Source organism: Stylophora pistillata, chromosome 3 (genome assembly GCF_964205215.1).
Source record: "Stylophora pistillata chromosome 3, jaStyPist1.2, whole genome shotgun sequence".
Classification (NCBI taxonomy): domain Eukaryota; kingdom Metazoa; phylum Cnidaria; class Anthozoa; order Scleractinia; family Pocilloporidae; genus Stylophora; species Stylophora pistillata.
In genome coordinates, this window is record NC_142521.1 from 32,953,465 (window position 1) to 32,965,523 (window position 12,059).

At 40.5% G+C, this 12,059-nt stretch overlaps 1 protein-coding gene across 3 annotated transcripts in view; it reads left to right on the forward strand.

The window, feature by feature from the left end:
• Window positions 1–11,975, forward strand: part of LOC111331601 (ATP-binding cassette sub-family C member 4) — a 13,409-nt gene extending 1,434 nt beyond the window's left edge. Inside the window, exons 2-8 of one of the 3 annotated variants that reach the window (XM_088751667.1) lie at window positions 5,130–5,703; window positions 6,014–6,393; window positions 6,799–8,357; window positions 8,615–9,185; window positions 9,561–9,697; window positions 9,947–10,308; window positions 10,635–11,975. In XM_088751667.1, the coding sequence (XP_088607793.1) occupies window positions 5,185–5,703; window positions 6,014–6,393; window positions 6,799–8,357; window positions 8,615–9,185; window positions 9,561–9,697; window positions 9,947–10,308; window positions 10,635–11,189 (4,083 nt within the window). In that variant the 5' untranslated portion in view covers window positions 5,130–5,184 and the 3' untranslated portion in view covers window positions 11,190–11,975. Of the gene's footprint in view, window positions 1–2,751; window positions 5,704–6,013; window positions 6,394–6,798; window positions 8,358–8,614; window positions 9,186–9,560; window positions 9,698–9,894; window positions 10,309–10,634 lie in introns of those variants that run through there. The other 2 variants (XM_088751666.1, XM_088751668.1) reach the window with 2 other exon arrangements.
• The last annotated feature ends 84 nt before the right edge of the window (window positions 11,976–12,059 follow it).

The window sequence follows — 12,059 nt, forward strand, 5'->3', positions numbered from 1 at the left end:
GAAAGAGTGTCATTGACTTCAGCTTTTCGGTGGAAGAAAAACCGATTTACACACGCCATTACAGAAAACAAACAAGCAGACTTACAACTCCAAAACACATATTTGCATTCACTTACAATTTGACTTTCCGTGAAATTTGAAAACGGAACAGAGGTAAATCTTCGAAGATTAATCGTCGTTGGAAATAAAAAATACTTTCCGTAAGATCTCTGTTTTTCTTTTTACGAGAAAATCGTCGCATGATCATTTAACTCGTGTGTGTTTGTCATACCAGTACTGCTGTTTCTTCAAAAGCGCATGCTGTTTTCTTCTTTAATTGACAGGTGTCACATCGTGACAATTGCTTATCAAAAAAATGTTTCGGCGAAAACATTCTCTTTAACTTGAATAACGCTTGTTTTCTTTATAACTCACTCGCCATCAAATTGTGAAGTTCAAGGAGGATTTTCCCGTAATTAAACTCGTAATTGTAGCCCTAAATCATTCGGGTTCTTTTAGCAATCATTGTTTTTATGCGTTAGAAAAAGATAAAAGTGTTATTCACCAGCATAGGTCGTACCGTAACGGGAACTTCTGAACTGTTCGTATATTTCTGGACTGTTCAAAAATTGGTGTAGCATCCTGGATTCTTTAAGGCTCGGGTCGCATTACGACCGAATTGTTTACTCTAGGGATTAAACTCTGTCAACACAAGCATTTTCTAATGCGACCCAATTTTTGCGGTTTCCTAAAAGTTTCAAAATTCTAAAAATCATCAAAGACGCCGGTGTGCCTGGGTGGGGCTGACCGATTTTGCCAAATTTTTTTGAAACGAAAGGACCCGCGTCCGTTGCGGACAAAGTTGTCATTTGTGCGTGCGTGTGAAAAAAGATAAAAGAAAAAAGAGCGGGAAACTTCTCCATTTCTCCATTTCTCCATCTCTCCATCAGCAAAACAAAAGCAAACCTTTGATTTTTTTTTTTGTTGTTAAATAGCTGAAAACAAAAAGACTATAATCGCCATGCAAAGTGTTCTGTTTCGCCGCATGGTTAGTTCGGGGGAATGTTTATTTTTGTCGGATGTGAGATTGACTGCGTGATTGACGTTTCCATTTTAACCCGGTTGAAATGAGATCCTAATTAATGTTGTCAATTTCATTTTTGTTTTCCCGTTAAAAAAATTTGGTTTTAGGTTTTTCGAAATCCGGTGAAATTAAAACTTGACTGTAATGCGACCCCCCTAAGTAAAATTGTCTTGACTCGGTTGCACTAGAAAACGAAAATTGTCGGCTCGCGTCTCCTCAAATGATTGCCAAAGGAGCCCGAATGAATCAGGGCTACAATTACGAGTTTAATTACGGGAAAATCCTCCTTGTACTTAACAATTTGATAGCGAGTGAGTTATAAAGAAAACAAACGTTATTCAAATTAAAGAGAAAGCTTTCACCGAAACACTTTTATTTCTAAAGGTAATTAAAAGGCTTCCGAGCAAATTTTGAAACATTTTTTGATAGGTAACTGTCACGATGTGACACCTGTCAATTAAAGAAGAAAACAGCATACGCTTTTGAAGAAACAGCAGTACTGGTATGACAAACACTCACGAGTTAAATGATCATGCGACGATTTTCTCGTAAAAAGAAAAACAGAGATCTTACGGAAAGTATTTTTTATTTCCAACGACGATTAATCTTCGAAGATTTACCTCTGTTCCGTTTTCAAATTTCACGGAAAGTCAAATTGTAAGTGAATGCAAATATGTGTTTTGGAGTTGTAAGTCTGCTTGTTTGTTTTCTGTAATGGCGTGTGTAAATCGGTTTTTCTTCCACCGAAAAGCTGAAGTCAATGACACTCTTTCTACCTAGACACAAAGAGATTTAATGCGACTTTTATTTATCGAATTCTTGCGTTTCTGCCGTGAAATTTACGACGAAAGTGTATTTTAGGATTTTGAACTGGTGCTGAATAAAATTCTTTCTTAGCCTAAACTTATAAATTCGTTTGTATCTGGCGCATGTCAAACCCATTTGCAGCTTAAAGGTCAAACAGGGATTGTCACTTACTAAGTTGGCTTGCCATTAAGTCTTATGATCGCCTTCGTATGAAATTGATTTTTTTGTTGTTGTCGTTTTACTAGTCCGCGTTTTACTAGTCCGCGTTTTACTAGTCCGCGTTTTACTAGTCCGCGTTTTACTAGTCCGCGTTTTACTAGTCCGCGTTTTACTAGTCCGCGCTTGACTAGTCCGCGCTTGACTAGTCCGCGTTTTACTAGTCCGCGTTTTACTAGTCCGCGTTTTACTAGTCCGCGCTTGACTAGTCCGCGCTTGACTAGTCCGCGTTTTACTAGTCCGCGTTTTACTAGTCCGCGTTTTACTAGTCCGCGTTTTACTAGTCCGCGTTTTACTAGTCCGCGTTTTACTAGTCCGCGTTTTACTAGTACGCGTTTTACTACTCCGCGTTTTACTAGTCAGCGCTTTACTAGTCCGCGTTTTACTAGTCCAGTCCAGTCCAGTCCAGTCCAGTCCAGTCCAGTCCAGTCCAGTCCAGTCCACGAAATACCATATGCCGCAGAATCTCGCATAACTGTGCACTCATGCGGTGAGGCTTATTCTTGTAAGGGTAATTATTTCATGATTTAGGGCCTCTTGATATGTGCCCGGTTGAACAGGCTGGCCCGGTCTCCGAGATCTCGGCCTTACCTGTGAACACATCGAAAATTTTACAAAGGATTTAGAGGTAAGGCGCCTGCCCGGTCAACCGGGCTCACCTTTTCTTTTGTTATTCAATAACCTTTGGTTAACTTACAACTCTGTTGAATATTAACAAACTGAAAGTCTGGGGAGGGCTTGATAATGTAGCAGGGAAGAGTGGGACTAATGAATCGAATTTGATAGTAAATGCATGAGGGATTTATCTGTATAAATCCTTCGCTTCAGGGATCATTCTGTTTCGCTCCACAGCCCCCATTCAGACCAAGTACGAACTGCCCACGATGTATTTATTCTTGTATTTGGCGGTATTCGAGATTCCTTCCCCTTCTCAAGTTCTGCATGGTCAACGATCAAAATCTTCTTTACTGCTCCTGGGCAATTCGATGGGTCCGTCCGTCCATCCTTGATGCTTTCCTCGGTCACTACTTGCTTTAATTCTTCCACAGCCGAATTTCGTGGAGCAGGCTCATCACTAGCTACTAGGCCGTCTCACTAGCCACTAGGCCGTCTAAAATAGAATCAATACCAAAATTGTGTTGTAATATTTCGCCCGAAAAACTATTTTGAGTAAGAAAAAGCTCCTCGTCGCTATACATGCCGTCCATAATGACAGCACAAAAACAGAGAAATGAGTCGTTGGAAAACATTCGTACACATTTACTGAAAAACTAGTGAACAAGAACAAAAGCAAAATATCAAACAATAGAACACAAACAAAAACAAAAAAAAATGCAGTGCTAAGTCCCTTGTGGACTCGCCAAAATATCAAAGTACAAAAAAGTCCAGCGCTTGTCACGGAGGAATTCGCAACAACTTTCACAGTCCTGTGAGAAACGCACGCATCAGGTTGCTTTCATTGTATCTGCTTTGATCCAACGAAGGTGGGACTGTACTAAATTAGCCGGTGTTCGGTCCCTTGAAGAAATGATCGTTATATGAAGATCCATCATGAATAATATTAACATCAAATAAGTCAGATAAATACTCGAACGTCGGTATTAATCCATATACATCCCTCGGCCCTACGGCCCTCGGGTTGTATATTTAACAATTATTCTATGAGCGCGCGTTGGATATGAGATGATAGATAGCCAACGAGGCGCCTAGCACCGAGTTGGCTATAATCATCTCATATCCAACAAGCGCGAGTGGAATAATTTTTTTATTAAAAACGTTAAATTAAATTATTAAATTTTATTAAAGTTTTAGCTCCCTTTTAATTTTAAGCTGACACATACGCTAGCCATGTTTATAGATTATGGTATATTGGATGATATACCATAATGGCTAAGCCAATAAAAAGTCTTGAATTGCATTATCCAATGATCTAGTTTTTAATAATGATTAATACCTCCGTTTTTGGTATTTATCTCTTACTTAAACTGGGACAGGTCGGAAAGTTCAATTGCAGACAATTTCACGTGGGTTTAGTCAAAATTCTGATAATTTCCTGTGCCGCTGAGCTTTTGCTGTTAATGATTTCTGAGCTAGCCTTTAAGCTAAGAAATGATCGGAATTTTGACAAAACGCGCATGAAAGGATTTCCATATTTCACGAATTTACTTTTGATCACCTTTAACTATTGTGAAATTTTTATTTGTTTATTTAAGCGAAAACTCAAAGCGAGGGAAAAAGGATGCATTTTGGTTAAACCTCGAAATTATCTCGACAAGAACCCCTCTCAAATTCTTCATTCTCTCTGTAAAATGTTTCAAAGTTGAGGCACCTGTTACATGTCCTGACATGACTGGCTATTATTCGTCATGACAGCGCCTGTATAAAATGCGCCCAAACTCTGCCCAAGGCTCTTTCCACGACATATCTGACTGTGGTTTGAAGTATAAATAATTGCTAAAAGTGTATTGTATAACCAAAGAAAACTGGCCAAGATGAAACTCACCCGATTGTGCACAAAGGAAAAACTGTATGAGCTGGTAAGACGCGTTGTTGTAGACAACATCACGGCTCGTTGTTGGTAGCGCGCAGTGTAGATGAAGTTTTATCTTTTCCTTTTTATCTTTTCCTTACATTTCAGTAAGCAGTACTGAAGAATTCTGCTCACGGTTAAGCACTGGACTGGATGAGCGTCTGAAGGGAACTCAACTGGTCACAGTGTCTGATAAAACTGCGAGGATCGCTTTCATGCATTTCATGAAACCGCAATACACACATATAATTTTCATATATTCAAATTCATTATCACTTCGGTCATTGCACCGGTATCGCAGAGGTCATGGGTTCAATTTCCGTAAGGGCCTAATTATTTTTCAGGTTTCCACTACTACATAAGTAGGGTTCATTACTGCGAGGATCGCTTTCATGTATTTTATGAAACCACAGTACGCATATATGATTTTCATTTATTCAAATTCACTGGATTTATTTGTTAGGCAATTTTTGCTGCTCACTTCACGCAGTGCATGCATTTTTCTTCTTTTAGACACGTTGGTTCACCAATCTGTGACAAGAAGAAGGCGGTAAATTATCTAAGGGTCATGTCGCAGAGGTCCGAGATCATTAACCCCAGAGAAGGTGCAGGTGTTGCGTCAGTGATTTTCTTTTGGTGGATGAATGGCTTGACGAGTCTGGGGCGGAAGCGACCGCTGACTGATGAGGATTTACCTCCACTCCTTGAGGATTACAAAGCCGAGTTGCTCGTGAAAAAGGCTGAAAACTATTGGCACGATGAATCAAAGCGCAGTCAATCGGCAAACAAGAAACCACAGTTATGGAAAGCATTGTCCAGAATAATTCCATGGGAATCTGCTCTCAAGATGATACTTTTACGAGCTCTATGGGCTTTGAGTTTCTCCTTTTTACCTGTATGCCTTTGGCTTTTGTTAAAGACGTTAAATGATGGACCAAATGTGGACATTAAGGTGGCGTGCTTCTATGTTGCCCTATTGGCGATAGTAAGCATGACAAAAGCAACCTCGACGCAGCATTACGATTACCTGACTGAACTTTGGGGACTGAGGCTAAAGGTGGCATTGATAGGGCTCGTTTATAAGAAAGTACGTTTCTATGACAATCCATTCTTAGGTTTTCTTTCCCTTTCCCTCTCCGTTAGTTTGTCAGTAACCATAAAATATTAGTTTGGCAGGATAGCAGTGAGTAGGGAGTGTAAAGACAGCCGATATTTAGTGGACTGTAAATGGCTGGCCTTGAAATATATTGTTTATCACTTATTTTTCCTTATCCGTCATTGTTTGTATGTTTGTGTGCTTTTCAAGAAGAGCCAAAATGTTTATTTTGTTTCAAAATTGTTGTCAAAAACTATCAGTTTTTTAACTTATGGTTATATGCTGTTCTGTCAAAAATTAGATGCTTTCGCTAAATCGTTACAGCCTGGAGGCTACGTGTTCTGGGAACACAATTACCCTGGTCTCGAATGACGTTCAAAAAATAGAGAGGTCCTTAAACCAGCTGGGCATGGTGTTCGCCGCGCCGATGGAACTATCAATAAGCTTGGGGATCCTATGGTATTTCATTGGCTGGGAGGCTTTGATTGGAGCTGCAGTATTTTTCGTTTTAGTGCCATTCCAAATTTTGCTGGCAAGAAAAGCTGCCGACCTTAGAAAGAAAGCAGCTGCTTTTACAGATGAACGGCTTATGGTGATGAATGAAATCATCGCTGGAATACGAGCTGTCAAGATGTTCGCTTGGGAATGGAATTTTGTAGATGTTGTTCGTGAAGTCCACAAGTAATTAATTTTTTCTGATTTTTTATTTGGCCGTAGAGACCAACAGAACTCATTAATGTTATTCACTTCCTAGGTATGGAAGAGGTAAAGTTGGTTTTACTAGTTCTGCCGTTTATGAATTTTAATCCGTGCAAGAAAATCATTTGCAAAGATGTTTGTTTATTTCAAAAAGATTAGATAATCGCGAAAGGTGGGGGACTTTTATCGATGTTTCATTACAATAAAAGAGCAAGGAAGGATCTCTTTCTCCTTTCGAAGATATTTATTTTCGTTATGCCACGTATTGGTGTACATTGTTGGTCTTTGTTTTGATTGGGTTCTGACTGGGTTCTCGCTACTGGATGAATTGGATAATACGTAGATATCCTTTTACTTATGTTTTTCTGTATCCATTTATGTTTGAAGGAAGGAGACGGCAGTTATCCGAAAGAAGGGCCTCATTGTTTCCTTGCTTCTTGTTCTCTTCTTTACGACGCTTCCAATTGCAGCTTTGATTTCAGTAACAGCGCTGATTTTAAAAGGAACCTTTTTGTCATCTTTTACAATATTCACGCTACTCCTTGGATTAGTAACGATCAAGTTTGCGTTCTGCAACAGCTTGAGTCTCTCTGTATATATTGTCGCAGAGGCTAAAGTAGCCCTTGATAGAATACAAACATTCCTCGGAGAAAAGCCGCCAGACTTTGAAATGGGTAAAAGATTCCATAACGAAACTCAGCCTCGCACAGGACTGTTAAATATCCACGATAACTATTCCAAAGTTGTAGAAAAAATAGAAAGGGATAGTCTATCGACAAACTGTAATGAAAGAGATGACTTTTCCAAGGACATTTCTCCAGAATTTGCAGGTAGCTCAATAAGCACGGGACCAGACAATACTAACAATGACTTACGTTCAGAAGAGCCGTTTCTCTCGATATCTAACGCGTACTGTTCATGGGACCACGACTGTTCCAACAAGACCATAACACTGTATGATGTAACACTTAATTTGCGTGCTGGCGAATTGTTGGCAATTACTGGTCCGGTGGGGAGTGGAAAGTCCTCGGTGTTATCAGCAATTTTGGGGGAATTACCTCTTCGTGAAGGCACCATATCATATCATGGGAAAGTTGCATATGTCCCTCAATTACCTTGGGTATTTTCTGGGTCTGTGAGAGAGAACATTTTGTTTGGGTTACCATTTGACGAAGAGAAGTTTCTGTATGTTGTTGACGTTTGTGGTTTGTCCAAAGACTTATCTGACTTCGCCAAAGGAGATCTCACGGAAATTGGACAACGTGGAGTGTCCCTAAGTGGAGGGCAAAAAGCTCGAGTTGGTTTAGCTCGTGCAGTGTATTCAGATGCTGATATTTATTTGCTTGATGATCCTCTTAGTGCACTTGACACTGAAGTAGGAAGAAAACTCTCCAAGAGCTGCATAGTAGGTCATCTATCGAGCTGTATTCGAATCCTGGTCACTCATCAGCTGCAATATCTAAAAGACGTCGACTGCATTGTTGTGATGAAGAACGGTTCAATTAATCATCAGGGCACGTACATGGACCTCAAAGAAAAGGGGCTACTTTCGGATAATCTGAATTTGTCTGGTCATTTTGAGGAAAGGTCAGAGTGGATATTGAAGTCTTGTGGTGTCGAGCGAGACGGAAAAAACGGAAATCAAACAGGTTCGTTGGTTTCCAACGTGGAGCGTTGTGAAATGCAACCGCAAGAGGATGACCTGAATCCCACAAGCAGCGTTGCAGACGTAAAACTCGAATGTGACCCGAGTTCTCAGAGCAAGTCTCCAGCAAACATATTTGATCTTCAACGCGTACATGGCAACCAAGCTCTTGACCTAAAGGAAGGGGAAGAAAAAAAGAGAGCTGGCACTGTGACCTGGCGACTGTATTGGGAGTATTTTAGGGAAGGACTGTCAGTGCCTTTGATAATGCTTGTAGCAGTTGTTCTTATATTTGCGCAAGGTAACGCTCCTTGTTCGATAACACCGATCGTCGCTAGAACGACTACCTCACAAACGTTTTTATACGGAATTTCCACGCTTTTGTGGCATACTTGTTATAATGATTTTCCTTGTTAAATGAATGACCCTTTGTTTACACCTTCCACCTCTATTTAAAGGGTCTGTCAATGCCGATTTTGATTGATGTTATCTCTTTACTTTATGGGCAAAAGGTAGATGAACTTTCAAGCTATTAACAGGCTTCCATTTTTTTTACAGTTTGTCTCCTGGCTCCAAACTGGTGGTTGGCCAAAGTGTCAGAAATGTCGCCTACCCAGCAAAAAGCACTGTACACTCAAGCAATTCACGCCAGTTTGGTGGCAGTTTCCTTGGTAATCACGACGGTATCGTGTTTTTCCTTTTATTTTCTCCTTCTGAGAGCAGCAGAAAATCTTCACAACAAAATGGCCATGGCGCTCGTCAAAGCTCCTGTGTTTTTTTATGACACAAACCCTGCGGGTCGTATCCTTAATCGCTTTTCAAAGGATGTCGGCACCATGGATGACGTATTACCATTACGGTTTCTAGAATCTCTTACAGTGTGTCTTTCCTCGCTCTTAGCCTTTTTAGTTCCTGCTGCAACAAATTACTGGCTCGTGTTAGCTCTTCTTGCAATCTTTAGCATATTCGTCTATTATGCACGTTATTATTTAGCGTCTTCGAGAGAGTTGAAGAGAATCGAGGCCATCAAATGTAGCCCAGTGTATTCACACATTACGGAAACGTTCCATGGACTGGAGATAGTTCATATCTCAAATAAGAACAAAGCCTTCATGGAGAGGCTTCAAAGGTTAGTAGAAATAAGCTATTTATCTTGTTTTGTTTTCTTATTTTTTGGAAAACTATATTCATGGGTGTTTGAACACAACCTCGATCAGCGCAGTTCTATCAGAATGTAGTGGGAAATAATCTATCATGTCATGAGTATATGAAAAAAGATGATAGGTTCTCGTTAGGCGAAGTTTGCTTCTGCTAAACATCTTGGTTACCAGCCGAATAAGAAGGTCAAAATCATTAGATTCTGGAAAACATTACCGTCTCCTTTGTAGACAAGGAATGGTCTCTAAACAACAGGGAATTTGAGGATCTTTGATGGGTTGCCAATGAGGATGCGTGACCCACTGAGTTAAGTAGTATATGGACTAATTCCAGTTTTGCCTTCTAGGTATCAGGATGAGAATAAGCAAGCTTTTGTTATGGTGGTGTCGTGTAATCGGTGGTTGGGAATTCGCCTCGATCTGTTGTCCAGTGTATTTGCTATGACTGTTGCAGTGGCTGCCATTTTGATTTCTGAGAATCCAGGTGAGTGTGTGAAAACCTTTGTGATTGTTGTTTCGGGAACGAGCTCAATTCTACTGGAAATTCTCCTAACACCGTTTAGAAGCTTTATGGCCGGGAGAGTGCAGTTCGTGTTCTTGTTTAAAAGAAAATTACCCTGTTTGCAACTGTAGTTTCTATATATCTATCTTAGATTTTCCCACATAGTTTTGCCCTTTCAGTGAAGACCAAGTTACTCATGCATGCAGCCATGTGTCTCTTAACACTGCTTAGCCTTTGCTGGACTCGCTTTGACGTATGCATTGGAAACTCTGGACCGGACGCAATATGGTGTGCGAATGGCCACAGAAGTCGAAAACTTGATGACCTCTGTTGAACGTGCAATGGCGTACTCTGAGTTAGATTCTGAGCCTGGTTACAGTACTGAAAACTATACTTCAGAGTCCTGGCCTAGCGAAGGAAGCTTTGTCATCGAAAATGTCTCTTTGGCCTACTTTCAAGGTGGACCTCAAATCTTAAGAGGTATAAACGTTCGTGTCTCTAATAAGGAAAAGGTCGGAGTTGTGGGCCGCACAGGTGCTGGAAAGTCTTCCTTGGTTTCAGCTTTGTTCCGTATGCCAGATCCCTTAGGAAAGGTAAGTCAACTGCTAGAGGCCGTGAACGTGGGGTTTTTTTAATCAACGTGTACTTTGATGTATAGTGATTTGAAAAAAATTAAAATCAAATCTGCTAAGTCTACTTTAAAACTCTTCGTGAACATATTTACTTTCTAATTCCCGCTCCCCTCTCGACGTCCTCCCCAGAGCTGTGCCGGTTCACGTTCTAAGTACTACGTCCTTTCCAGACAAAAACAAAAACAAAACAAACAAATAGACAAACTACGTTGGAAAGGGAGAAATGTATAATTTTTAGTAATTTTGTCGAAGATTGTCTCCTAGAAGCAACATATCCCTCTCTACAGGTACTGATCGATGGAGTTGACATAACATCAATCAACCTCCAGCAGGCCCGCAGATCTATGGCTGTTATAACACAAGATCCTGTCCTATTTGGAGGCTCATTAAGAAGGAACATGGACCCATTTTCAAAACATACCGATCAAGAACTATGGTCAGCCCTAGAAGCCGTACAACTAAGGACCCTTGTGGAAGATCTTCCAAAGCAGCTTGATTTCAAACTTAAAGAATCTGGGACAAATCTCAGCGTTGGTGAAAGGCAACTTGTCTGTTTGGCTCGTGCTCTGGTACAAAAGAGCAAAATTATCGTCATGGATGAAGCCACTGCTAATGTGGATTTCAAGACTGACCATCTGATCCAGGAAGTGATTCGTCACAAGTTTAAAGACTCCACAGTGCTGACCATTGCTCATCGTTTGAATACCATCATGGACTATGACAAGGTGCTCGTTCTTGATGGCGGACACATGGTGGAGTTTGATAAACCCGAGGTGTTGATGAGAAATGGTGGAACGTTCGCTAAAATGGTGAAAAGCCAGACCCGCATGGAATATCATTAAATAAAGCATCGCGGTTCAAATAAGTAAGAGGAGTCGAATAATGCTTCTATAGCTAGTCGACGGTTTTGAACTGTAGAGGCACAAATTGAATTTTTATACTTGAGATGAATCAAGCTTATTTTTTTTATTTTTCAAATGTGTTTGCGTTTGGTTATGTTTTAAATGCTTTAGCGTGTGCTCAAATTTATAGATACATCATTACCATCTGAGATTCTCACCCTAATGGTCAGTGCGCTGGACTGCTGAGCATTATACCAGTGACACTGACAACAGCAATCCACAGATCTGGAAGGTCTACTCCTCTGTTGGGCATGTAGGCAAGTCAGATCGTTTTCTTTAACCGAAAATAAACTTTGTGAATATCATATATGTGAACTGCGGTTAAAGAAATGATCTTAGAGGTAATGAACGCTACTTGAGCAGTTGACTCATCACCTCACGGGTTTATTACGAACTAACATAATGGCTTGTTAGCTCAGTTGGTAGAGGACTGCACCGGCATCGCAGAGGTCATGCGTTCGAATCCTGTACAGGCCTAAATTTCTTTCCAGGCCCTATTTTCACTGCTGCAATGTTCATTACGGCGAAGATCGCTCCCATACTCATGAAAGTAAACTCTTTGTCTCGCTTTGCATCGATTCAATCAACAATCTGCTGCAGTAAAGTTCAAGTAGAATAGAATCGTACGCAAATTCCACGTAGTTTGGTTGCACCACAACCAGAAGTTAACATTACATGGCCACCACCAAGCCAATTAAAAGTTTATTCAACCTTTGAAGGCGTATAGTCTTTGGGTGAAACGATCTTTCTTTCTGAACGGAATGATATCAAAAAGAGATCGGAGTCCCTGGGCGAAAATCGGGTTTGATC